The following is a 27,086-nucleotide window of genomic DNA, read 5'->3' as shown; positions in this document are numbered from 1 at the left end:
TCAACTTTTTCATATTTACACTTTAACCCCTCAAGTTATGAATATTTACTCTTGTGCAACAAAACTTTTCTCACTTTTACAATTTAGTCCTTTCTTGAATTAATATATCATAATATACTTCTCAATATTGACATAACTCAAAATTTCCTTTTGTCACTTTATTTCCTTATTTTACTATATCAAGGATAATATCTTCTTGTAAAAATTTTCGAGGTATTACAAAGAAAGAAAAAAAAAAAAAAATAAAGAGAGGGATAATATAAAATAAAATAAATTAAGAAAAATTTCTTTTAAGTTTATATGACGTGAAGATTTATTATTGGCTGGAATTTTTAAACAAATATAATATTTTTGTATAAAATGGACAACACAAAATTTTAGCTACCACTTGTGACAAAAAAAAGAGGTTAGGTACCAACTTAAAAAAATGTATAATTTAAGGGGTTAAGATCTTTTTAAATAGATTTAATAGTTTAACTAATGATCGAGCTATTGTAGAGCAAATCGAGGACTAGGTCGGATCAGGTCGAGGCTCAGTTCCCAAAAAAAAATCAAGTTCAAGTTTGTTTCGGGCAACTTAGCCTTCCTAAAAAGCCCGCTTCATTATTAAAAAAAATATTTTAATTGATATTTTATATATTTTTATAATCAATTTTAAGTAATAAAAATATTTTTATTATTCAAATTGAATTCGAGTCAAGCGGACCCAAAATGCAAAAATCTTTGTCTAAGCCCAGTCTAAGCCGGGTCAAGCGGGCTACCCAACACTTGGATAGGTCTAGACTAACGAAAGTACCAACTTGGAAAAAGAAATTTAAATATCACTTGAGTTTAGGTACCAAAATGAAAAAGATGATATTATTAGATACTAATTTATAAATTAAGCCAAATAAAAAAATATCAACAGACGTCGAAGAAAAGGATAGAACCAGAAGCACGCGTTCTATGCTTTACAATTTGTGTCTGCCAGCTCTTTCTTGCACACCTGTCCGTTTCTGATTGCACTGTCCTCCAACATCCAGCACTCCACTATGTCACCGTCACAACATGCCCGCCCCTCTTTCTCAAATTATTATTTTCTTTTGGAATTAGCATTTATCCATATTTTAAAGAACAAAAATTGTAATAGTTAACCTTTTTATATTATAAATGTATTTCAGATTATTATATAAATTTTATACAATTTAAAATTTTGTTTAAATAAAATTTTAGCCTATATTCTTCATATTTTTATATTTTATTTGTATTTTGCAATAAATTAATTAACTAAATATAGATAAAATTTCAATCTAAATAAAATATAGTCACTCGGTTATAAAAAATTTATTTGAGGCTTAAAAGTAAAAATTTTAATTTTAACACCCATGTTATATAATTTAGCTATTTTGGTCATTCTCGTTAAAATCACAAAGCAAGTTGAAGTAATAGTTAAAAAGTTGATAAAATAATATATTTAACCTCAACTTTTACATATTATATTAATTTAATCATAATTCTTAAAAATAACCTTCAAAATTTATAAATGTTCTCAATTTAATTCAAATTCTAAAAATACAAAGAAATATATAAAACACATAAATATTTTCAAAAATATAATAATAAATTTAAATATAATTAAAAATATTTTTAATTTAATATCAAATACAAATAATTATATTAATATTAAAAGACCCGCCACCGTCACTATCAACCAACCGACATCTCTCAACTCGCTGAGTAAGCTTCTGATAACGGACTTGGCTCGAGTCTTCAAGGACCTTGGAAGAGACTAATTGGTTCGGGTCATCATCCTGTCTGGGTTAGGATGGGCTTTCTATTTAGGACAGTAAGGGACGATTTTATTATTATTATTATTTAATATTAATAAAATTATTTTATTTAATATTAATGTTAATATTAATATTAATATAAAATTTAATTATTATATCTTTCAAAAATATTTATGTATTTTATATATATTTTAATTTTTTAAAATTGATCAAATTAAAAATATTAGTAAATTTTGAGAGTTAATTTTCTAAAATTATGATTAAATTAATATAATATGTTAAAGTTGAAAGCTAAATATAGTTAACCTTTTAACTATCATGTCAACTTGCTGTACGTGACTTTAACGAAAATGATCAAAATGACCAAATTATATAATGTGAGTGTTTAAATTGTAAATATTTTATTTTAAGTGTCTAAAATAAAAAAATTAATAATTAGATAACTATTTATGTAATTTACCGAACTGAACCAAGAGCGAGTCAATTCCGTGTTAAGTGTTGACACTTTACAATCCCAAGTCTCAACTCGGTTGAAAACTCAGTTACACAAGTCATCACTTGTTTCGCAACGTGTCACCTTTAGAACCTTTATGCGACGACGTTGTCGCTCTAATGGCAGATCGTAAATTAATTATAATACCTTACGAAAGCATAAAACTCCCAATCTGATGAAGGAAAAGGAGCATAAATAAACGTTTGGGTTTTCTTTAAAATTAATCAAAAACCAAAAATTGAAACTCTTCTGTTTTCCTTTTTCCGTTTAGTTTTGCTTGCTTCGCTTAGTTATCCTCTTCTTTGCTTCTGACATTTTTCCTACACTCAGGAACCAAATAGGAAATTAGGGTTCTTGTTCTGAAATTCAATGACTTTTTATGATGGTAATAGTAACGGTGAGGGAGGAGAGGTGGTGCCAGAGCTGAAGGTAAGAGTTGAGGGTGACGATGATGGTGTTAATGGAAAAAGGGTAACTTTGAGACAGCGATTATTGGAAGAATGTGAAGCAGAAGAGAGGTATTTGTTGGTAAAGGAGCCTGCTTTTTCTTGTATACAGAGAAGGTCTATTTGGTTTTGGGTAAAGTTGGGAGTTTCATTTACATTTATAGGGTTATTGGCTGCTGTTTTCTTCAGATGGGTTGGCCCCTTTTTAATGGACAAGGTTTGTTCTCTCCCCCCTCCCCCGATCTTTTTATACATGCAATTCATATTAATGTGTTTTCATATTGATTTTGAGTTTCTTCTGAGCCATGTATATTGTTTCTTTTGATTTTAGCTTATTTTGGGATTTTTAAATCTTTTTTATCGAAGGTTTTTTTTTTTTTTTTGCTCAATTTGCTAATTGAAATCTCTTTGATTGTGAGTGCTGCTACGGGGTTAATGATGGTTCACGGTTGTACATTTTTTGGTTGTGATATGTTCTGTGATTTATACATATTGTCTAATAAATGTTAATGTTTTCTACCAGTATAATTTTGGAGATTATTGCTGCTTTTTCTTAAAAATAGACTGAAGCTTTCTCCTTGCTGCACTTGATGTTATTATTAAACTAAGCACACTGTTTAGTCAGAATGGGCAGATGACTAGGCTTTTATCTTTTAAGTTAGAAATTTTCATCACCTCCATGATGATTATAGGCAGGAGCTTGTCTTATTATGTGTCTCAGTTGTGTAATACAACCTGACATATATTGAATGTCCACTTAGGTTTGATATTTTTTGAGGTGCAGGCTGTTTAGTGTTCACTGTTGATTTTAGTGATAGTTTGTATTAATTTTGCTTTTAAAACTCATAATTTCCTTCCAAAGACTAGTGGAGATTATCCATTTTATATCGTGACATGATGAATGCAGGAGCTAATGCCTATAATCAATTGGGAGATGACAACCTTTAGTACTCCAATGCTGGCAGTTCTAGTCTTTGCCTCTGTGGCATTATTCCCTACAATACTTCTACCATCTACACCATCAATCTGGGTGGCAGGGATGACTTTTGGTTATGGTTTTGGATTTCTACTAATCATATCAGCAGCTGCTGTGGGTGTATCACTTCCATTCTTTATTGGCTCTCTTTTCCTCCACAGAATTCAAGTACGTACCTCGTCTTAAGCTTTTATTGTGCCAATGTTGTGATCTGCAATAACTTTGAACATTTTCTATCTTTATGCAGGGCTGGTTAGAAAAATATCCTAAGAAAGCAGCCATTCTAAGAGCAGCTGGTGAAGGAAATTGGTTTCATCAGTTTAAAGCTGTAACATTAATTAGAATCTCTCCATTCCCATATATCATATATAACTATTGTGCGGTGGCAACACATGTTAAATATGGTCCTTACATCTTGGGATCTTTGATAGGAATGGTGCCTGAAATTTTTGTTGCAATATACACGTAAGATATCTCTCTCCATCCCCCCCTTTGCTTTCTATATGCATATAACTTACACGTTTGTTATTGCAGTGGTATCCTCATACAGACATTGGCAGATGCTTCACAAGAACAACACACCTTATCGGCTCCACAAATTTTGTTAAATGTTGGCGGTTTCCTTTTAACAGTGGTTACAACAATTGTTTTCACAGTTTATGCTAAAAGGCAACTAAAAGTGTTGCAGGGAGAAGAATTGCTATTACAGTGAGATGCGTTATAGGGGTTGATGAAATTTTATTTATTGAGCAATCCACGGATGGAAATGTGACACAAAATTGGTTCTTTGTAACATTGTGAAGGAAGTGACAGGGGAAAACCAAAACCAAGACAAAAATTATAACATCTTACAGTCTTCCATTTATTTAAAGAGTTTATTCTTTGGTGTCTCTCTCACACACACGCCTACTCATAATTGAGATTTGTATATGAATGAAGCTGCTAAAGTCAATATTATTTGACATTCTGTACATCATTCAATGTCATTTTGTTGTTGACTTGTTGAGTTGAATATGATATTCTGCACTGTAGAATCCTTTGTTTTGGTAGCAGAATGGTGGTAATGTATTGTCCTCCATTATTTTTTTTGTATTGGGTTTCACATGAATATGCTTTTTCTTTTTCTATATTTAGCCTTGGGCCAAATATAGAAATCTATACTAATATATATGAAAGGTCCAAAGTGATTTTGCCATGACACGTCCTTTTTTTTTTTTTTTTTTTGCCATTTTAAATTTCAGCATCGGTCTCTGTTTCTACATTTTAGAATAATTTCGGTATTGTAGTTTTATAATGTTATTAATTAATACTAATGTTAACATTTATTAATTCAAATAGTTAATGTTAATATTATTAAAATATTATGTGATTACCCTAAAGGATCTTACATACGGTTTGAAAGGTAAATTAATGAATGATATCATACAATTTAGAGAAAAAAAGTAGCAAACGCAAACACAATGAAGGATTATTAATTTTATCAATATAACAAAGGTTTTAGCCTCATAGGACAATAATAAAATCATCCTTAAAATTACTTGGAAAACTATTATTACATACATAATCAAAACTAAAAAAAGTGTTAAAAAGAGTAGATATTTTCTAAAATTGAAGACTCGTTAAACAATGAAAAAACAAACAAAAACACATAAAACTTAAAAGACAACACATGTCTAAACCGACACGTGAAATCATTTATTATTCTAAAATACACTTAAAATAAAAAAGATTAAAAAGTTGACGAAAAGTCATTAACTTTTCAAGAAGAACTACTGGTAGTAGTGGAGTTTTAGGGAATGACAAGCACCGTCATTTATCCATCACAAATTTGTGAAAATAATAAAAATTCTCATAAAATAGATCTGCAAACTAAAAAAAGAGAAAACATGTGTAGTGAATAAAAAAAATAAGGAAATAAAAGGTTGATAGAAGAGGAAAAAGGCAGACGATAACCAGTTTGAAGGTTGGCACCGCTACTGAGCAAAACTAATTTATATATTTTAATTTGATATAAATTGACCTCTCTATTTTTATAATATTATTAGTTAGTTTAAATAATTAATAGTGTTAATTATTTCAATTAAAATGTCGATGTCAATTTTACTAAAATATTATTTAACAAAAAATAGATGTTTTCAGGAAAAAATTATGTCAACATTTTCAACGTTATTTTCTTTTTATATAATATTTATTCGTAAAATTATCAAGTAAATTTTTTTTTAATTTTAAATTGTCATTTAACTTGAAAATAAAAATAAAAATTCAATATTGAAGATTTGAATACAGAGTGAAATACAAATGAAGCATTAAAGTAGAAGCACATCTGTCTATCAAGTAGGTGTATCAGAAAAGCAAGTGAAAGTTACAAATTAAGAATGGGAAAGGGTTTGGTCTACATAATTGCCCTTTGAGACTGCAATATAATACAGTAGTGCAGGTGTTTGGTGTCTTGTCTTTTAATACAATCCACTGCCATACTGTGAATAGTTAATGAAATATGCAAATACTTTTAGACAGCCTAATGATGATTAGAGAAAAACTTGGTTATAAACAACTAGAAGAGATAAAAAAAATTGTCTTTAACCACCTAGGAGTTCCCCATGAAATACATTAAACATATTGCTATTATCTTTTTGAATATCCTTTTATTACTATTTCGGAACATTAATTCTGTGACACACATTATTGTGTTTGGGAAGAACCACAATGATTATCAAGTTCAGAAATCCAACATTATTGTGTTGCAGATAGGAAAAACCCGTACTGTTTCATAAACCTTCTATCAAGAGAGAACCCTGTAGATTGTTAACCCTAATGGCTGTTCTGTACTCAGTACTAATAAAAGTCCGTAGCCTATCAATTTGTTGTTGGGTTGTTTACAAACCTAAGTGACATGTGTTGAAAGAATCCTTTGTGTTAAAGCATCTTTTCTTCAAATCAATCTGGTCAAGATTGAGTGTTTTTTATGTCAACTTGGACGAGAAAATGGGTGGTGTTTGGTGTAACGGTTTTATTCAAATTTCACAATTTTATTCGGATTAAAAAATAATAGGTATAATGTCAAATTTAATCCTCAATTTTTATAATTTTTGTCAATTTGGCTTTTTATTTAGCTAATTTTGGTTTTCAAAAAAAAGAGTCAAATTTATTTTTATAATGAAAGTATTGACTAAAATATCGATTTTTTAACAATGTTAGCGTAGCAACTCGTGTGACAATCTATATGTACTTTATGCAGACATAATAATATTTATCTTATATGCTATATCAATGAATAATTTAAAATTTATGGAAGTAATTAAAAAAATAAAAATTAAAAATGAAGCAAACATGGATTGCAAGGTAATTATTAATATTTTAATTTGTATTTCTATTAATAATAATAATAATAATTCAACATTTTCAAGAGATTGACTGTCAAATATGAATATTTTAAAAAATTAAATGTTAAAATTAGCTAAAAAATTAAATTAAAAATATATAAATATTAAAATTTAAATTTGATATTATGTAAAATCTGTGTAGTGGGCATTAAACAATTCAATAGTGCCGTAACATCTGGGTTGGCATATTTAAGAGTGTATGCACTTATGGTTGAAGTGTTGAGTGACGTTGATAGGGCCAGATGGGCATGAAAATGATAAGTATATCGAGTAGGCTGTGATACACCATTGTTGGGGATCCTCTCAAAATGAAAATGAGAAACAGCCAAAGTTTGGTTTTAGAATGTTTTTAAGGTCTATGCTAGTAAGTTTTTCGTATAAGTTAAGCTAACTAGCACTAAATAATTCAATTCAACTGTTAATGGATTGTGTTTAGAGACTTGTAGTTTAATTGGCTTCTGTTCCTGTAGTTTTCTTGACCAGTGATGGATTCTTCTCAGTTTTCTAACCTAAACCTTGTACTCAGTCAAATGCAACAACGGCAATTTAAACGTTAATTAAATTAGAAGTTACTTGATTTTCTTTCTTATAAAATTTCTACTTATTAAGGAAAAATTAAGGGAAATGGAAATACATTGATATTTTATCTAAACAAAGAAATTTCCATGTAATAAAAAGCCTAACTCGGTCAACAAAAGACCAAAAATTAACCCAAAAAGACCCACCACCATTTCTGCTTAAAACTTCCTTCTCTTTTGGGTTTTGCTTGTTTTTATTTTTCCTCCCTTTTTTAGACATATTTTATTCATTTGCCAATAATTTGGTGGTGACGAAAAGCATTTGTAGCATGGGTTGGTGAGGGAGAATAAATGCTTGTACTTCACAGACATACCTAAGGCCCTGCCCTTCCATGGTGGCGAGTAATGTAAACTAAATACCATATTGGGGTTTTCTAGTTTTTTTTTTCTGGGTTAAAACTTGCAATAAAAAAGAGTTGAGCATTGAGATTGAAAGAATTGCACATGCACGTGGTTCGGCTTCTCATAGATATAAATATTTACATATTGGTATTTTAATTGGCTCACCTGTTTTACTTTCCAGCCAAGGCATCTTCATATTTGTTCTCATTTGTCAGCATCTTCATTGCTTTTTTTTTCTCCCATGCTTTATTCTTTCTAGTTTCTACACCTGGAAAAGCTAAAACACTTTGAGATTTTTAGCTCAAACCCAGAAGGAAAGTGTGGGTTAAAGGGGGTGGCTCTGTTGTTTTTGTTGAGCAAGTGTATGCGAAAAATATTACAACTTGTTGAGTTTATCTGAGTGGAGGAAGTGAAAAATGTTGGTGTTTAACCATGATCCTGATGTTTTTTCTTTGATTCTCAAGATTTTTACACGTGCAAAACAACAAGCTTTGAATCTAATTCAATAATGCCAGAAGGGGTAGACTCAATTTGCTTTATTCCTACTGAGTTTCGAGCATGAGAAGGATCCATCAATTCAGTGTTTCCCAGGCTTTGCTCTTTCTGATTCTTGCTTCATGTGAAATGAGAATTCTCACTGTTTCTTTAGCAGCAACAGAGAAGGAAATTTTGCTCCAATTTAGAGGGAACATCACTGATGATCCTTACAACAGCTTGAATTCTTGGGTCCCAAATGGTTACCCTTGTGTAAATTTCAGCGGCGTGTTTTGCAATCCAAAGGGATTTGTGGACAAGATTGTTTTGTGGAACACCAACCTTAGTGGACAACTACCAGCTGCCTTGTCAGGTTTAAGCTCTATAAGAGTCTTGACATTGTTTGGTAACAGGTTTTCAGGTAATATCCCACAAGAGTATTCACTGTTGCAGACATTATGGAAGATCAATGTGAGCTCAAATGCATTATCAGATTCCATACCAGACTTCATTGGTGATTTACCTAACATTAGATTTCTTGATTTTTCTAACAATGGCTATTCTGGAGAGATCCCTTCTGCTTTGTTTAAGAACTGTTACAAAACCAAGTACGTTTCTGTTTCTCATAACAGTCTCTCGGGTTCCATTCCAGGGACTATTGTGAAATGCAGTAAGCTTGAAGGGTTTGATTTCTCATTCAATAATCTTATTGGTGAATTGCCTTCTGGAATTTGTGATATATCAGTGTTGAAGTATGCATCTGTTGGTAGCAATGCATTAAGTGGCAATGTGCTCCAAGAGATGTCAAAATGCCAAAGCCTGTCATATTTGGACCTTAGCAGAAACTCTTTCACAGGGTTGGCACCATTTAGGGTTATTGAGTTTAAGAATATCACTTATTTCAATGTTTCACATAACAGGTTCTTTGGTGAGATCCCTTCGATTGGAAGCTGCAGTGAGACAATGCAATTTATTGATGCTTCATGGAATAGTTTGGATGGGGAGATCCCAACAAGCATTTCCAATTGTAAAAGCCTTAAAGTTTTGGACTTGGGGTTCAACAGGCTCAATGGGACCATACCAGTTAATATTGCAGATTTAGGGAGGCTTTTGGCAATTAGCTTGGCTAATAATTCACTAAACGGGACCATACCAGCAGGATTTGGTAGCATTGAGTTGCTTCAAGTCTTGGATTTGCACAATCTCAACCTTGCTGGCGGTATTCCTGCATATGTAAGCAATTGCAGGTTTCTTCGTCAACTGTGAGTATAAACACTACCTTGATGCTTCTAGCTTTTCATTAGCATTGCTTCGAATTAATTGTTAGAAACTTATACTATGTTGCTGTAGGGATGTTTCTGGAAATGCTCTAGAGGGACATATTCCTGATACCATTTACAACATGACACATCTAGAAATCCTTGACTTGCATGGCAACCAGTTGAATGGAAGTATCCCATCTAGTTTGGGGAACTTGTCAAAACTCCAATTTCTTGATCTCTCACTGAATTCATTTTCTGGGTCAATCCCCTTTTCGCTTGCGCATCTGAATATGATAACACATTTTAATCTTTCCTACAACAATCTCTCCGGTATCATTCCTACTATCCAAACCATCCAGTCCTTTGGTCCATCAGCATTTTCTAACAACCCTGGTCTCTGTGGTTTACCTTTGACATCCTGCTCACTAAGTGGCAGGCTTCCCACATCTGGTAGAACCGGGGTCCTTAGTACTTCCGCAATTGTTGCCATTGTTGCTGCTGCTGTGATCCTCACAGGGGTTTGTGTGGTAACCATCTTGAACACCAGGGCAAGTAGGAGTAAAAAGGAAGAATCAACAATGGTTGTTGAGAGCACACCACCAGGTTCATCAGACTCGAATGTTATAATCGGGAAGTTGGTCCTCTTTAGCAAAATCTTACCGTCTAAATACGAAGATTGGGAAGCTGGCTCGAAAGCTTTGCTTGACAAGGATAGTCTAGTGGGTGGTGGTTCGATTGGAACTGTCTACAGAACTAGCTTTGAAGGTGGGATCTCAATTGCAGTGAAGAAACTTGAGACTCTGGGAAGAATTAGAAACCAAGATGAATTTGAACAAGAAATTGGACGCCTAGGTAACATCAAGCATCCCAACTTGGTTGCTCTTCAAGGTTATTACTGGTCGTCATCGATACAGTTGATTCTATCGGAATTTATTCCAAATGGAAATCTCTATGATAATCTTCATGGACTAAATTACCCAGATACTAGTACAGGTGTTGGTAATACTGAACTAACTTGGTCTAGGAGGTTCCATGTTGCCCTTGGAACTGCAAGAGCACTTTCTTACCTTCACCATGATTGTAGACCTCCAATTTTCCATCTCAACATCAAATCAAGTAACATACTCTTAGATGAGGAGTACAAGGCCAAATTATCTGATTATGGGTTAGGAAAATTGCTTCCAATTTTGGATAACTATGGTTTAACTAAATTCCATAATGCCGTAGGATATGTTGCACCGGAGTTGGCACAAAGTTTGCGAGTTAGTGAGAAATGTGATGTGTACAGCTTCGGAGTAATTCTTTTAGAACTGGTAACTGGGAGGAAACCAGTAGAGAGTCCAACTGCAAATGAAGTGGTGATATTGTGTGAATATGTTAGAGGATTGTTGGAGAGGGGTTCTGCTTCGGATTGCTTCGATAGAAGATTGCGGGGTTTTGCGGATAACGAATTAATACAGGTTATGAAGCTGGGTTTGATTTGTACATCGGAGATTCCTTCAAGAAGACCTAGCATGTCTGAAGTAGTTCAGGTTCTGGAATTCATCAGATCTGGAATAGAATCATAGTGATCATTCTTTTGTATTCATTTTGAGCTTACCATCGTTGATTTGTTTCCTGTTTGTAATTTTATGCAATAAAAGTATTGATTTATGTGTATCTTTGATTGTATCATAGAAAAGAGAACATATCAAAAAAAAAAAAAAAAAGGGAATCTGGGGAGTTGTCCAAAACCATAGAATAAGTCAACAGCATTACAACTATTCAATTTACAGGCTTCAAAACTTTCTGAATCCGTTCCATAACTACAGGGATATCTTTTTCTGTCAATGTAGCAAAACAGAAGCGGAACCATCCAGGTTCAATACAATGGCAACAAGATCCTGGAGTTACATTGACCTTGCCTATATTCAACAACTTATCCCACAGCTCCACTTCTCCTTTCTCACTGTAAGAGCTGATAAATCCGCTCATATCAGCCCAACAGTAGAAACCCCCACTGCTTTTTATGGACTTTATGCCCATTTTTTCCAACCCTGCCACAAGCTGCACATACATCCTTTGAAGCCTCTCCCTGTTTGTGGTAATGAATGTTCGAACAAATTTTGTATCAGATAGCATGGAGATGAGCAAACGTTGGGTTGGAGCTGAGGTGGCTGAGAACCTCGATAACTTTCTAGCAGCGGCCAGAACATCCTCATTAAAAGTGTAGATAACACCAACCCGGAAACCTGGAAGAGAGAGATCTTTTGACAAACCGTATACTATATGGACTCTTTTCCTGTCAGTATCTTCCTGGTCGACGATTTCTGCCATGCTCACGAATTCTTCGTTTCCATGAGTAGAACCAGCCAGTATTTCATTGGAGATGATATGGATGTTCTTCTCTCTGGCAAAGTCTAGCAGGCTGTAAAGTGTTTCCCGGTTTAGAAGATTGCCAACCGGATTTGATGGGTTTGATATTATAACCCCACGCACTTTCAGCCCGCGTTTCTTTGCTTGGTTGAATGATCTATCGAGAGCAGCTATACTTAAATGGAAGTTCTCAGCACTTCGGCAAGGAACATGTATTATTTCAACCCCAGTTCGCCATTTTACATCCCTGTCAAAACTGCATATTCGATCAAAACTTCAGTTTACTCGACAGATACCTGGTCACCGGAATGAAAACTGAGGAGAAAAAATACCCGGGGTAATATGGTGTTGGAACAAGAAATGCATTTCCAGTATCTGCCAAGCAGAAACTAAGAATCTCAATCGCAGGGGTAGCACCAGCAGTCAGCACCATCTGTGAAGGATTGAAGGAAACAGCATTCTCCATGACTTGAGACATGAATCCTGCCACAGCCTTAAAAAAGTAATAACAAGTCAAAACACAAATGCTTGGAAGAACACTGTTTATAAACAAAAAAAAAAAAAATTTCCGGAAGGAATCATTAGATGAAAAAGAGTTTCCAAGGGTAGATTGAGAATTGAATCTATATCAAACAGCTTAATTCTTGAAGTTATGCTAGTTAAAAGGTTTTCTTTTTCCCAACATATTTTATCACCTGAAAATTTTAAATACACCTGCAGAAATTGTGCACAAGTAGTAAAGCAGATGAGTCACACATTATGATCACAAGCTTATGTTTAATTTTCATCATATCATACATTGCAGGTGATCAAATGCTTCATACATAAATTGTGGGAAAAGGAAGAGCACTTTTTTTAAGAGGTGAACTCAACTGGAAATTACAATTATCTGAGTGTATGGACAAGCTTTAGTGAATGGTTCTTGTATCTACCAACATATTTATCACTGAATAAGAATTAAGAGCCAATGAAGGTAGATTTATTGTGTTTTTTCTATTTATCCCCTGTTTTAAGTACCTATGTTGCTTTGACTCCTCATAAAGTACTCATGTCTGCTACTCGTATCTAACACAGATATAGGGGTATGACCTCCAAAGACCCTCCAAATATATAGAAAAACTTAGAAAAATCTGACCATACCCGTGCTATATCTGTATTCAACAATCAAACGCAAGTTGAGTACCATAGCATTATTATCAGAGACCATGAACCATTGACCATGGTCAATAGAAACACGCAAGCAGCCCCGAGCACCCAGAGTAATCTTATTATTGCTCGTCCAATCTGAGTCTCCTAACAGTTAAATCCTAACAAGACATCTTGAAGTGACCTAAAACTGAATACTATTACTTAACCTCACTAGCATCATATGAAGCATTTGATGTTTGAACGAAACTTCAAATAACAGGGGGAAAAGATAATAAGAGAATTTAACCGATAAAACTGACAGTGATAGCATTGAAACAAATACTAAACAATAGATGAGTAGAAAAAGTATTATGACAATGTTTACCACTTTGAACTCCATCAATCCATCGAAAGGCTGGTAAGGTGCAATACCGCTAACGCTCAGCTCTTTTCCATTTCCCAATATGGCTTCTCTCGCATTCTCAGCTAGCCAGTCCTTGACCAAATCCAGGGACAGCTAGGAACCAAAAGAAAAATCAATCAAGATTCAAGAACTCAAGTACTGAACCATGAAGCATGTTAGACCATTTACAAGAAAGGTAAAAGAAACTAAAAGAACCCACCTTGTTTTCTGCTAAACCCAGTTGGATGACCCCATTCGGATTATCCAATTCATCGTAAGGATCTTCTTTGACCCGCTTCAACCCCATATAATATGGTGAATCCCCACCCTTCACAATCCCACTAACACGAGCCGAAATCGAGACAGGCCCACTATTTCTGGGCGATAGCAAAGCCCGAGACAGACTACGTGTCAAACCAGGAAGCTCAGTCAGGTGCTCGGACGACGGCGAACGGATCGTTGGGTTTTGACTCGTGGAATTGGATTCGTTCTTGTCATCCGGGTCATCACGGTTTCGCTTCAAATAGAATTGTAGAAAGTAAAAGAGCGCGCAAGGGATAATGGAGCCTAAAACTAAACCCCCCCTTCCTTGAACAACGCCTTGAAGAGGAACTATCACTCTCATGGCGGTTCCTCCTCCCCCTCCGGTCTTTTCCTTTTCGGGTTCGGGGCTCCGAGTCCGATAATATCGGGTTTGCGTCATTGTAGTGAACTCATGGCCACATAACCCAAAAATAAAACAAAAAAAGGATTGGAAAAATATGGGTATTCCTGCGTTTTCCGATTGACGTTTAATGGATGAATACAGAACAAAAGCTTTGTGGTCTCTTTTATTTTTTATGGGAGGGAAATTGATATTAAAAAAGTGGGATAAAGATAAATTGTGAGCCGTTCCTTGCTAGAAAGGTGGGATTTTTAATTTTGGAATTTAGATATTGGGATTTAGCAGTTGAGATCTTTTGGAGGTATAAAAACCTGGGGAGTTTACTGAAATGGCCTTGCTCCATGTTTGGTTTGGTCTGGATGTTGAAACTTTGGTCTTCTCTTCAATAATTTTCAGATGTTGGGGGGACAACTTTGGTTTGTCCTTTTCGGTGAAACCTTTTGGATTCCCTCTATTTTCCGCTGTCAAAATAACCCAACTGCTTTACTACAAATCTACCCTGTGAGCTTAATATTTTCACACTATTTTTATTTGTATAATAATAAATTTGGTCCTCAAAATTTTTACATTTGGTCAATGTAGTTCTAATTTAACAAATTTATCCTATAACATTTGTATAAATATTAGACTTTATAGAACTAAAGCTAAAATGATAAAATATGTAAATATTAAAGGCTAAATTTGTTATTATATCAATCAAAATTATGTAAAATTGATGAAAGACATTAACTTTGTTGTTAATTGTCCTTAGTTGCTCATTTAATTGAGAGGGAATAAATTGTTTCAATTTTTTTTAAAAAAAATTAATTTATTCAATTTCAAAATTAGAAAATTCTTTTTACAGATATTATTTACCAAAATTAAAGTTAGATGTTTAATGTAATTTGAAATTTGGTGGAGGAAATGAGCAGTTAATGGGTGAAGGTTATGGAGATGCACATGTTATTGAATATTCTAAGACTGAAGTTATTGGATCTACCATTACTTGCAAGTTGAATAAAGTTTATTATAGTGTTAGGATCTAATCTTCCGCTATGATAGCCATATGATTTAATGAAACAGATGTCCTTAAACTATCCAACTCATGACTTTACCCCAATGTGACACCAATAAGATAGTATCAATTTCCTTCAACTTTTCCAATGATTTTTCTCTGAAAAATTCACATTATCTCATATGAATTCAATTTTAAATCTCCTTAAATATCATATATATCAATTAAATTTTAAATTCAAATTTTATTTGATATATTTGGAGTGGAGCTAAAATTATAAAATAAATAATTATTTGATATATAGATGATCTGTGAGGTTAAGAAGATATCACATCTTTTTAATAATTAATTGAAAAATAAACAAAAAAAAAAAGGAGATATATGAAGATTTTTAACTTTATTTATAAAATTAAAAATTTCGTGTATGAAATAATAGTCTATTTTAAATTATCATTGATTTTTTTTTTTGTTTCGATTAGTTTTAGATTGTAATGAACTAGAATTGGTTTTAAAGTAAAATGAGGAAAGACAATATTTTATGTGGAATAAAACATTGGACTAATCGAAGCTGGTTGGAATCTCCAAAGAAAACAAGAGTAGAAGAGATAGAATGAGGCAATAATTGGGCCTCAAAATCCCCCCTTCCAGTTGAAGACAAACACCCTCATTTTGTCCCTACTATTTCTCCACGCCACAACCACAAGCTACAATAGCAATTTTACAGGGGCAAGTCACCTGCTGATATTCTTGTGTAATGAAATTTCACATATATTAATTACCATTTACCCAAAAGGAAGTAGAAGTAGAAGGGGAGGAATTGGATGATGGATGGGGACGTGTGAGGCTTGCGTTGAATGGAGACTTGATAGCGAGCGTCATTGGAAAAAGATTGCAAACAGCCAGCCATTAATTTAGATTGGAGGTCTGAAACAACTTGGGGCTACTCTATTTTTTCAGACAGTGATGGGCCTGGATAAGCTTATATGACCTGGAACTCAATTTCTTTTCGCAATTAACTGAAAACCTATCACTCCAAATATAAGCAAGCATCTGTCTAGAATTTGACTCCTGATTCATTGTTGATAATTAATATTTTTATTACCATCAAATTTAGTTTTAAATATCTTAATATATTTTAGATGATGAAATTAGTTTTGGGCCGCATCAACCCTTCCACTATATCATACTATATTTTTCATTTTAATAAATTTTCAGATCTGGGCAAGTAAATATTATTTTTGAGTTAATATTATTTTAAATATTATTTATTGACGGGATATTTTAAAAGTTAGAATTTTCTTTTAATAGTCATGAAGCTGAAAATTGACATGGTAATGTACCTAATTTTAATAAAGAATTTTAATAATGTTAGTAATCCTTAAAATTTACATCAATCTTTTATCACAATAAAGTATTTAAATCAATTAATGGCGGTATAAAAATTGAGATACCAAATTATATACAAATTTAAAACACAATTTTAAGTATAATATAACAACCAAAACTCAAAATTCACCCTTATTATATAATCTAAAAATGAGCAAAAACAAAAAAAGAGCAAAAAGTTAAGCCACTTTTCTCTAAATAGTTAAATCACTAATTTAAGTTTAATATAAATACACGAGAAAAAATTATTTTCTGAACTCTCCTTACCATATCATTCATGATCCCTATCAATTAAAAATAAACACATCATCCATGATATCTCATTATCAACTGTACATATGAAGTGGAAAAAATATTATGTATTTATTATTAATTGATAGGGATATAAATGATGTGGTAAGGAGGGTTCAGAAATAATTCTCAGAATCGAATTGAAATTTTACCCTTAAACTCTCAAGGTTTCAATTTTAAATATAAATTTAATTATATTAAATAATAATAATTTAGATTTTTGTTAAAATTTTGATATTTATTTATTAAAATAGTTATATTTTTAAAATAAATCATTGAAATTGTTTTTACTAAAATAAAGTTAAAAAACAATTTTAAGAAAAAAATTAACTTTTTTATTAAATCAAACTACAAATTCATAAAATTAAAATTTTGTCCAAATTTTTTATTATTAAGATTTTATTTTCTCAAGTACTTTTATCATTATCTTTTTACTTAAAAATAAAAATTAAAAAATATATAAGAAAAATAAATTTAGAAAAAGAATAGATGATATTTCTGTCTGTTTATTTTTATGTAATTACAATAAAATAAAAATAAATAATTATAATTTTGAAACTATTATAATTTATTAAATTATTTTTTGAACATGGTGGAAGTGTTGATCTTATGAGCTTTCAAGACATAAAATAAATTAAGTTTCACCATGTGGTATCGATTTTTAATATAGCTATGTCAGAAATTTGAAAATTTAGGGATGAAGTCCAAGCCCATAAGATTTGAGTCTCTCATGAAGGAAATTCGATTAAACACGTGTTATGACATCAAATTCTAAATTTAATGAGACAAAGTATATACATATATGACTGCTAAAACTATAAAATAATATATAATATATCACCCAAATTAGCAAGTGTCAAGTACCCATAATGATAAGAAGAATGATGAATAATATATTCTTAATAGACTCATAAAATAAAGACGGTTATAAATACAAGAATACTCTTGATGGGATATACTTTTGTAAGTGTGAATTGAGTGAAAAAATTTTGAGTTAATTGAGTTGACGGATCTTATTTTGTCATCTTAACTCAATTTGAATTATTTTTTGAATTGAGTTAAATCGAGTGAAATCGTTCGAGTTAAATTAAAAAACAAAATATGTCAAATTAAAATTTTGTTACAATATAACTAATTCCATGTTAGAGCACATAAATTTGAAAACTTTTTCAAAGCAAAATAATAATAATATATTTTAGCATGATAAACTTGAATCATTAATTAACTTATTTAGATCTTAAAATTATTATTTTAGAATTTTTTATTTTTAAATTTCTTTTTATATTTTTAGAATTTTTTAAATTTTTTATAAATTTTGGAATTGTTATAACTATTTTGAACTTTAAAAATTATTTTGATTTATTTTTAATTTTTGTTGAGAGAGAAACTAATTTTCTCTTTTTCAAAATTGATAGGGACTAAAGGGGTATTTACACTAATCTAGTATTCGAATTATTTGAATTGTAAAATTCAACTCGACTCAAATTACTTATTCGAGTTGACTCGAACAAATTGATTCAATTAACTCAAAATTAAAAAAAAAAATTGATTTTTCGAATTGGATCGAGTTTTACTCACCTCTAATTATGAGCACTTCTAGAAGCTCAAGGACTAAGCTCTAACAACACTCATAATAAGAGGTTACAGACACATGGTCATAATAGTATCATTAGATAGTATGCATGAATTGCTATTGAAATCGTTGTATGAAATGTGTTGAGACATGTTTGTTAATCAAAATGAATAGCTGGTTTAAAGTATAGTTTACTTTGCAATTTTAATTAACTTCAAGATATTGTTATTAACTAAATGTTCAATTATAATACACCTTTATTTATGCAATTGATTTATAAAATTATCAAAATCCAGAATATTTTGAAAATGGAGAGAGAATGTTGGAATATTTTCAATATATACAATTTTCCAATAGATGCAGATGAAAAGCCATAAGTAACACGTAATTATATCACTTGGTTATTAATCAAGAATTATCATTTTCATGGTGATAAGTTTATGTTATTTAATTAAAATATTATATGTATTTAAGATATGTATTTATTCAAAAGATATCTATTATGGTATTAATGAATAATTACGTCTACATAACAAAACATGAAAACCGTTATAAATAATTAGAGTGAAATTTTCATTTGCATAGAATTATTTTTCTATTTTTCTGTAATGCTCTATTATTGTTAGACTGTTTTTTTAAAAAAAAATTACTGTAAAAATTCTCTGATATTCATGTGTACATTTTTAATTATGCTGAGTGGATTGTTTTTGTTGGAGAAATAGACAGAGAATCACTAAACTTCATTCTATCGTTGAAATTTACTTGATTGTAACCCTTTTACCTAAGTGAAAATAAATAAAATCTTAAAAGAGAAGTGACATGATGAGAAGCCTCGAAACCTTGAGTTAATTTTTGGTAATTTTATCTTTTATCGCAAGCACCAAGACGGCCACATATCATTCAATTTTGCAGCGTCATGTAATGGCCATAAGTCAGAAATTGCAAACTAATTACTGAGTTTCTTCACAAAACCTTGGCTATATGGCATCACTAAAGCCATAAATATTTATGAAATGACAAAGTATTATCTGTAGAACTGACTAAAATATATTGTCATCCTTGAACTATTTGATTGTTTACATTTCATACTTGATTCCAATAAAATATGGGATAATAACGGTCAAATCCCAGCATCTGGACTGCAGTGCCCTCTATCTCCTGCTAGACTACTTTATTCTCTCCATTGAATTCTTTGTCCCCAGAGTTGTTCTTGGTTAGGGCCTGCTTCGTCCAGCGTTTTATATCATAAGCCTTTTTGAAGGGCTTCTTTTCTTTGACAAGTCTTTTCTTTGTTATAGCAATGGCGAGATCGTTGGGAAACAATGTGTTCCAGAAGAAGGCATGAAGAAGGGTAGACACAAATAATACAGAAACCATTGTTGATGACATGAATGAAAGACAGAGAGCAAGCCCTTTGCTTAAAACAGAAGGAACCTGCTCGGCATACTTGATTGTCGCTACCGACGCAGTCGTCATCGGGAAGGTGTATGACCACCATGCTACGGAGAACCTTCAAAAGTATTGAAAAAAACAGGTAAATTTATAATTATATTTATATCGTCTGATTGAAACGAATATGAATTTGGCTGACCTGAATCCTGTGAAGAAGTTGATCCTCACGACTAGTGAAATATAGAGGAACAAAGCAATGAAAAAGCATGTCCTGGAACAGCCATCAAACTCACTATAAATGCTTCCCCAAGCAATACTAGCAGCTGATGGGGCTGCTATAAACATGGAGTACACAGGGTGTAACTCTTTAGGCAAAGCTTCACTTGTTGGTAATCTTTGATACAATGTCACAAACACCACAATATAATGTGCAAAGCCAATAGACCATAAGAACTTGGCAGCTTCTATCCATCCTACTTTTGATGCTAAGATTGCTCCAACGAAGTTTCCAACTACAGAAAGATGGGAAGATGGGTTTGCCACCTTACAAAGACGTCTCTTACCACCAGAAAGCCATTGACCATAAATTTTGAGCTCGAGAAAGAAATAAGGTCCCATGAAAGCACACCAAATGGCAGGGTGTAGTTTTGCAGGTTCTAGCATTGGTGGTAAACCAATGGCGAGGAACATGCATACAACCCATGGAGCAAAAAAGAAATTGACTCTGACAGGATGGAAGTATTCTCTTTTAACAGCTTCAAAGTAGTGAATGCATTTGAGCAAGTAGGTGACGGAGACTGAGATGAGCGTTGCCAGCGCTAATAACCAGAGGGAAAGATTGATGAATGGTGTAACGTGGAGAAACTTGGTAGCCGGACTAGTTGATAGGGCACGCCATAGAACAGCTTGGCTGCTAAGTCCAAGACAAATACCAAAGCAATTAATTGGGAAACGAAGGAGAAAAGGCCATATCTCATCTTTTGGAAGGAGAATGTCCTCAGAGTCCTGCAGAAAAGTAAACAACTTCAGCATATCAAATTCATGGCATTTGCATACATACATATAATATAATTAGTTTTGTTAAGTTACCTTGACTTGGTCTAATTCAGGTCCTCTAAGAGCATCGAAGTATCTTCCAACAGGAACACTTTTGTTAACAGGCTCGTTAAGGCCAGTGGCACCTTCGGCTCTTTGAGTCTCCATTTCTTTCTCTTTTCTTGTAGGCAATAGGGAATTCTGCTTACTGAGAGTCGACTTGGTCCTGAAGATGTTAAAGTCTCCTTTCCTTGCCTCCGCACCAACCCTGTTTGCAGAATCAAAACCTCCAAAACTACGACCACTTCTCCAAAGAACCTTCTTTTCATCTTTAGCTTTAGACTCCACGCCCAGAACAGAAAACCCAGTCTCTAATGACACTTGCCTGTTAAAACTCCTTTGTGGCCTCTTTAATTCTCGAAGTTTAACAGGCTTCTGTAAACCCTTTTTGCTGCTGGTCAGTTTATTATCTTCCATTTTGATCACCCCTTCTTCTTCTTCATCTTCAGGTAAAACTTCATGGATGTCAAGAAAATGAGTTTGAAATGAATTATGAGGAGAAGTTGCACTTGCGCCATTGTTCATTTTTTGTTTCTTGATTCCAAGATTCAACAAATGAAATTAAGCATGCAAACCCAAAGTTTGAATCATCTTTGTAGAGGTATGGAATATAAACAATCATATACTTTTGCTTTTTGAAAAACATCACGAAAAGTTGAAGAAAGAAGCATGAAGCTGGTTTAGGTAGTTGGTGTTTTTGGTTGATAAAATGGGAACCAATGCTTTATGATGGGGAAAAAAGTTGGGCTGAATGGGGAGAGATTTCTCGTGAAAGGAAAATATTGATTTGTGGCGTGGTTTTGGAGGTAGTAAAATCATGGATCCAAACAACTTGGATGAAAAATGAGAAAGGAGAGTTTTCAACACCTCACGGGAGGTGAAGAAGGGGGGAGACAAGTGGAGTTGCTTTGTTTGTTTGAATAGGACAAGCAAAATAACAATCAATGTCAAACTTCTTACATGATCTGGCTGAAATTTTGAATTATTTTGAGCTTGAGTATTGGATTATATGTTGATGAATGTGCTTAATTGAATAATTTTGATAATGTGCATGAGAATTGATTACTTCATTTTCTATCTTTATGAGCCTCGGAATGAACTAGTGGCCCGACTAAGTAATAGAGGCTAGGTGCTAGGTTGTCATTTACCTTCGAGTTAAAAAGTTTGGTGTTTCCTAGTATAATTCGTTGATGTAGATATGAGGAATTATGTAGGTGTTTCAGTTGTCATCTAGACTCGCGTTCAAAAGTAATCGTTCTAAATTCGAAAAAAGAGGGAAAATAAACTTAATGGTTATATTACTTGAATTGTGCTTAATCTCATGCTAATTGATAAATTATTGTGGTGAAATTGAAGGGAAAAAAAGCTCAATACTTTATGCTCAATTGAAATTGTGGATCTTGAAAACCTAGTGACTTTTGGAAGTGTGATGAAATTTAAAAATATTTCTTGAATTTTTTAATATCTCTCCTACAGCGCATATTATTAAGGAAGACAACCATGCATGAGCACGAAAAACGCATATTATAAAGGAAGACAACCGCACATGAGCACAAAAATCTATCGTTCCTAATCCTTACTAATTGTATGAATTATTGTTATCTCTATATTTTGTTTAGCATATAGGATTTCGTTTCTATCCATAAAAGCATGTTTATTAGTTTGATTGGTATATAACAATATTTTCAATTGTCAATTCAAAAGTATTTCTTTAGGTTGCATTTTCATTCACATTAGTTTCATGCTTGAGCACAAGCATGGTTCAAGTATGGGGGAATTTAATAAGTGCGCAATTTCTAAATTATTTAGATATTTCTTTCATTAATTATACTATTTATGTTCTTAATTATATTATCAATACTTATATTTTATTTATGTATTTAGGGAAGTTTTTGCAGTTTGGACTTTCAACATAGCGTAAATTTAGTATTTTGACCTTAACTTGAGCTATGAATCTCTATTTTGGGCCTATAATATTTCAATTTGAAGGGAATTGAAAGATTTAGTTAAATTTATTTCGCAACTCAAGCCCCAAAACGTCAGGAAAGCACCCAAAAACGTCCTGGAAGTTTGACACAAGAATAGCTGAAAAACTTAAAAAGATTCTATTTTATTTAATCATGGACACTATTGTATTTTCTCCTTTATATTATTTTTGCCCTATAAATAGACATTATTAGGTCAAGAGTAGAGAGACTCAGAGATAGTCATTTTTAGTTTTATTTTGGTTGTGTTTTTATATGGGTTTCTAAACCTTTATTTCTAGTCGAAGGTTAATCAAATTAGTTTGATTCTATAAGTTAGTGTGATTGAATTGCTCTTAATCATTCTTTGCTCTTTAGTATTTGTATGTCTTCTAGTTTAATTACAATTGTTCATGTTTGTCAAATATTCGGCTGATATTTGATAACTTAGAATGATTACTTTGTCAATTAGATAATTAGTTGATCGATTGATTTGTAATATTTGTGATGACTACATAATTATTTGTCTAATGTGAGCAAGTGGCCTAACTTAAATAAACATTGATTGTGTATTTATTGGTTAGAATTGGGCCTATTCCGTTATTAAGGTTGTTGATAAATTAAATTTTTAAGCGACCGTTATATGATTGTTTGTTAATAATGAAAGTAATTAATGGTGATTGTCTTGATTATCGAGAATATAATAAGAGATTAAGTTGTTAGGTGATTGTTAGCAACTATAACTAAGATTTATTAAAAATAATATTTGCATCAACGATCAAGCCCTTGAATCAAATGAAGATTTTACCATTGGCTAGAGTTTCATTACATTGATTTTCTTATATTTTATTTTACTATTTTATTTTACTTTGTATTACTTTTTAATTTTAAACCTTTTATTTTATTTTATTTGTTTATTAAAGAAATAAAATTATCATTGATCTCTATGGATAGGCCTTACTTGTTGTTATCTACTAATTTATATTTTCAAGTAAGCTTTATTTTTGGTGGCTTCAAGAACCGTACATCTAAATTCATTGCAAACGTGATTTTTAGTAATTATATCTATATCTATATATTATAAAAACTTGATTACGGATATTTAAGTACATAAATCAAATTCTAATGTATCAATACTTCATAACCTTAAGGAAATAAAAAAATTACATAATATCTAAGGGTTAAAATTTAATATACTAGCAGTGTATTTTTTATTCTACAAACAATCTTAAAAATGTCATATTTTTAAAAATATATTACTATATTTTTATAAGACATTTGTCAACAGCATAACTGTGCTTATAAAATATAAAAACTTTAGTTGTAGTATTCCAAATACTTTCCTAAATAGTAATAACTATAAATTTATGAATAACTGATTTATTTAGTATATAAAAAAATGAGGACAATGAGAAGAGACTTCAACAAAAATAAACAAAGTTTGATGGCTGAAAGAAACTTCTTCAAAGGTAAAAAGTTTTCCAGAAAATTGAAAAAAATTAATTTTTTATAAGTACTTGAAAATTTTGTAAAAATTATAAAAATATCAATATATATATATATATAAAATTTCAAAAATAAGCTTTAATTTTTTTCCTAAAAATATCAATTTTTATATTATTATTGTTTTGAAAATGAAAAATATGTAAAATTACTAAAAAAAAACAATTGGATTGAACATAAACAAATCAACTTTCAGGTTCACCTAAATTGGGACATCCATCTATCAAGGATTATGCTGGACGTGAAATAATGTTCATAATTCTTTTTTTATTATAAGCATTTTAGATTTGAATGATAATTTAATTCCTATAAAAATTTATACAGTGAACAAGTGCTTGAGTTGGTCAAAGACATAGGCCCAATTATTGCACTGGTCGTCAAATCAAAAACTTGTAGCCTACTAAAATAGGTCCAAAACATATATTTACTTGTTTCTATTTTAGAAACCATTAGAAAGGAGGGTTTTGATAAAAAAAAAAGTAGGAATGAAAAGCTTTTTAAAAAAATGAATGGTGAAGATTGTTGTTTGAGACCCTAATATTATTGTCTTGAAAAATAATGTACGGAAATCAATATTGAGATTATAGGAGAAAAATTAATCTGTTAAAACTGAACTAAGACTCACCATCTTTTTATTTTGTCTCTTATATAAGGTAATAGTAAACATCTATGTGTAATGGATTGAGATATATATTGCGGTAATTATGAAGAGAATATAATTACCAACATATCCACACCATTTTAGTTTTTTATTCAAATCCACACCGTTGCATTTCTTTCTTCTTTCTTCTTTCTTCTCTCTCTTTCCTCTCTACTGCAAACTCACGTCTTTCCTTGTTCTAAGTTATTGAAACAATCTCTTCTAAATTTGCAAACCCACTTCTTTCTCTATATCACATTTTAAAGCAATTCTCACCAACCCAGACATCATTTTTGGAACAAATCCACTCACTGGTGTCGCAAGTTCAAGTGGCCTTTTTCAAAAGCTGAAACAACAAATCGAGGCTTGGCTATGGAAACTGCACTAGGTGGAAGCTTCTTCTTCTTCTTCTTTTTTTTTTTTTTTTTTGGTGTGTTGGCAAAGAAATGAAACAGGTTTAAATATTTGCATTGTTGTGATATTGGTTAATGTTTGAAATGTTTGGTTTCAACTTTTGAGTCCAATGGAGAGGTTATAGCTTAGATATGAAAGGTAGAAAAACTAAATGAATAGAGATAAGAAACAAATAAAACAAGATGCGAAAATTGTATTCTACATAACAGCTATTGGGATGTCATCATACAATGCAAAGAAAACGATGATTTAAGATGCCCGGTGATGTATAATAATATTAAAATTTCTAGTGACAACTTTAAACCATCGAAATATATATTTTTAAAAAGGAAACCTAATATGGAGGTGGTCAACAACATGGCAAAATCTTGGTTCAAATATTCACACAAATTAATGGCAGGCCATTGGTGCATTATGTCAAATGAAACTTCATCACTATTTTGAACTGTTCCATAAAAATATCCTATATGAATTACTCCAAAAAAAAAATTCTAAACCCCCATTTGATTCTTGAAAGGTTTTCTACTTCTCTTCCAACATGTTTCCTTGCCATTTGGTTGTTCCACTGCCGACCTCAGCCGAATCACATATGCTGTAGTTAACCATATATGCATCACACTAACCTTATAAATAGTCGTCACTTTGAACTCTTTAAATGCAAGCATTAATTCCCAAAAACACACTAAACTCATCAATGGCCTCTTCCAACATCTTTTTCATCATTGCTATTGTTACTGTCTTTGCAATTCCATCGAGTTTGGCCACTGAGTTTGTGGTTGGTGATGAGAAAGGATGGAGCCTTGACTTTGACTACCAAGCTTGGGCAGCTGGAAAGGAATTTCGAGTTGGTGATAAGCTTGGTAAAACTAACGTTCCCATATATATAAATGTACATTAAGCAATTGTTTAGGGTGATGAAAAGTAAACAATTTTGTTGGTGCAGTTTTCAGGTATACACCAGGAGTTCACAATGTGGTTAGAGTCAGTGGAGTTGAGTTCCAACGATGTGAAGCAGTAAATAACACTGATCCACTTACCACTGGAAATGATGTGATTACACTGCTGACACCAGGAAGAAAATGGTACATTTGTAGTCTACCCAGGCACTGTGCAGCCCGTAACATGAAGCTTAATATAACTGTGCTTTCTGAAGTGGGATCCCTTTTTGCTGCTCCTGGTCCTATTCCAGGCTCACAAACTCCGTCATCTTCTACAAGAGGAAGTGCTTGGTTTAGCTTTTATGGATGGATTGCATTCATGGTTAGCTTCGTCGGTGTGCTCCTTTTTTAATGTTGCAATTTTTGTTCTAGGTCAATCTTAAGATAAAATGTACTGGTTTTGAGTGTTCAATTCTTGAATTTGCTGTTGTTGTGGCAATGGTTTTGTAACAATCATATTTAATGAAGTCAATATATTATTCTCTTTTAAATCACATCCTTTCTGAATTTGTCAAATCTTGATATCATCTTTAAGCTAATACAAGTTCACCAATTTAAAATATATATAAAGGTAGTCTACTTAAAATTTTCTTTTAATCTATTTGATATCTAAATTTAAAAAT

The 27,086-nt window shown here is 32.0% G+C and overlaps 4 protein-coding genes across 4 annotated transcripts; 2 read left to right on the top strand and 2 right to left on the bottom strand.

The window, feature by feature from the left end:
• Positions 1-2,339: 2,339 nt before the first annotated feature.
• LOC108467614 (uncharacterized) lies at positions 2,340-4,879 on the top strand. Its single transcript, XM_017768321.2, has 4 exons — positions 2,340-2,925; positions 3,616-3,852; positions 3,932-4,149; positions 4,219-4,879. The coding sequence occupies exons 1-4, from the start codon at positions 2,632-2,634 to the stop codon at positions 4,394-4,396; spliced, it is 927 nt and encodes a 308-aa protein (XP_017623810.1). The 5' UTR covers positions 2,340-2,631; the 3' UTR covers positions 4,397-4,879.
• Positions 4,880-7,796: 2,917 nt separating this feature from the next.
• Positions 7,797-11,382, top strand: LOC108469247 (probable LRR receptor-like serine/threonine-protein kinase At1g12460). Its single transcript, XM_017770137.2, has 2 exons — positions 7,797-9,723; positions 9,812-11,382. The coding sequence occupies exons 1-2, from the start codon at positions 8,546-8,548 to the stop codon at positions 11,289-11,291; spliced, it is 2,658 nt and encodes an 885-aa protein (XP_017625626.1). The 5' UTR covers positions 7,797-8,545; the 3' UTR covers positions 11,292-11,382.
• A 64-nt stretch (positions 11,383-11,446) lies between these two features.
• Positions 11,447-14,753, bottom strand: LOC108467450 (probable aminotransferase ACS10). The gene is made up of 4 exons (XM_017768064.2): positions 13,830-14,753; positions 13,592-13,723; positions 12,411-12,571; positions 11,447-12,334 (listed from the first exon to the last, which is right to left on the bottom strand). The coding sequence occupies exons 1-4, from the start codon at positions 14,310-14,312 to the stop codon at positions 11,488-11,490; spliced, it is 1,623 nt and encodes a 540-aa protein (XP_017623553.1). The 5' UTR covers positions 14,313-14,753; the 3' UTR covers positions 11,447-11,487.
• Positions 14,754-19,456: 4,703 nt separating this feature from the next.
• On the bottom strand, positions 19,457-21,621 carry LOC108469263 (guard cell S-type anion channel SLAC1). Its single transcript, XM_017770155.2, has 3 exons — positions 20,999-21,621; positions 20,109-20,914; positions 19,457-20,027 (listed from the first exon to the last, which is right to left on the bottom strand). The coding sequence occupies exons 1-3, from the start codon at positions 21,527-21,529 to the stop codon at positions 19,679-19,681; spliced, it is 1,686 nt and encodes a 561-aa protein (XP_017625644.1). The 5' UTR covers positions 21,530-21,621; the 3' UTR covers positions 19,457-19,678.
• Positions 21,622-27,086: the final 5,465 nt, after the last annotated feature.

Source organism: Gossypium arboreum, chromosome 8 (genome assembly GCF_025698485.1).
Source record: "Gossypium arboreum isolate Shixiya-1 chromosome 8, ASM2569848v2, whole genome shotgun sequence".
NCBI classification, from domain to species: domain Eukaryota; kingdom Viridiplantae; phylum Streptophyta; class Magnoliopsida; order Malvales; family Malvaceae; genus Gossypium; species Gossypium arboreum.
The sequence above is the reverse complement of the archived record's forward strand: the minus strand, read 5'-3'. Positions and strand labels throughout refer to the sequence as shown.

Coding starts and splice junctions, on each gene's coding strand:
- LOC108469263 (XM_017770155.2), bottom strand. CDS start 21,529: ATGAACAATGGCGCAAGTGCAACTTCTCCTCATAATTCATTTCAAACT. Junction 20,915..20,998: donor CTGAATTAGACCAAGTCAAG/GTAACTTAACAA, acceptor ACTTTTCTGCAG/GACTCTGAGGACATTCTCCT. Junction 20,028..20,108: donor AACTTCTTCACAGGATTCAG/GTCAGCCAAATT, acceptor ATACTTTTGAAG/GTTCTCCGTAGCATGGTGGT.
- LOC108469247 (XM_017770137.2), top strand. CDS start 8,546: ATGAGAAGGATCCATCAATTCAGTGTTTCCCAGGCTTTGCTCTTTCTG. Junction 9,724..9,811: donor TGCAGGTTTCTTCGTCAACT/GTGAGTATAAAC, acceptor ATGTTGCTGTAG/GGATGTTTCTGGAAATGCTC.
- LOC108467450 (XM_017768064.2), bottom strand. CDS start 14,312: ATGACGCAAACCCGATATTATCGGACTCGGAGCCCCGAACCCGAAAAG. Junction 13,724..13,829: donor TGGGTTTAGCAGAAAACAAG/GTGGGTTCTTTT, acceptor TTTGGTTCCTAG/CTGTCCCTGGATTTGGTCAA. Junction 12,335..12,410: donor CCAACACCATATTACCCCGG/GTATTTTTTCTC, acceptor TCGAATATGCAG/TTTTGACAGGGATGTAAAAT.
- LOC108467614 (XM_017768321.2), top strand. CDS start 2,632: ATGACTTTTTATGATGGTAATAGTAACGGTGAGGGAGGAGAGGTGGTG. Junction 2,926..3,615: donor GCCCCTTTTTAATGGACAAG/GTTTGTTCTCTC, acceptor TGATGAATGCAG/GAGCTAATGCCTATAATCAA. Junction 3,853..3,931: donor TTTTCCTCCACAGAATTCAA/GTACGTACCTCG, acceptor ATCTTTATGCAG/GGCTGGTTAGAAAAATATCC.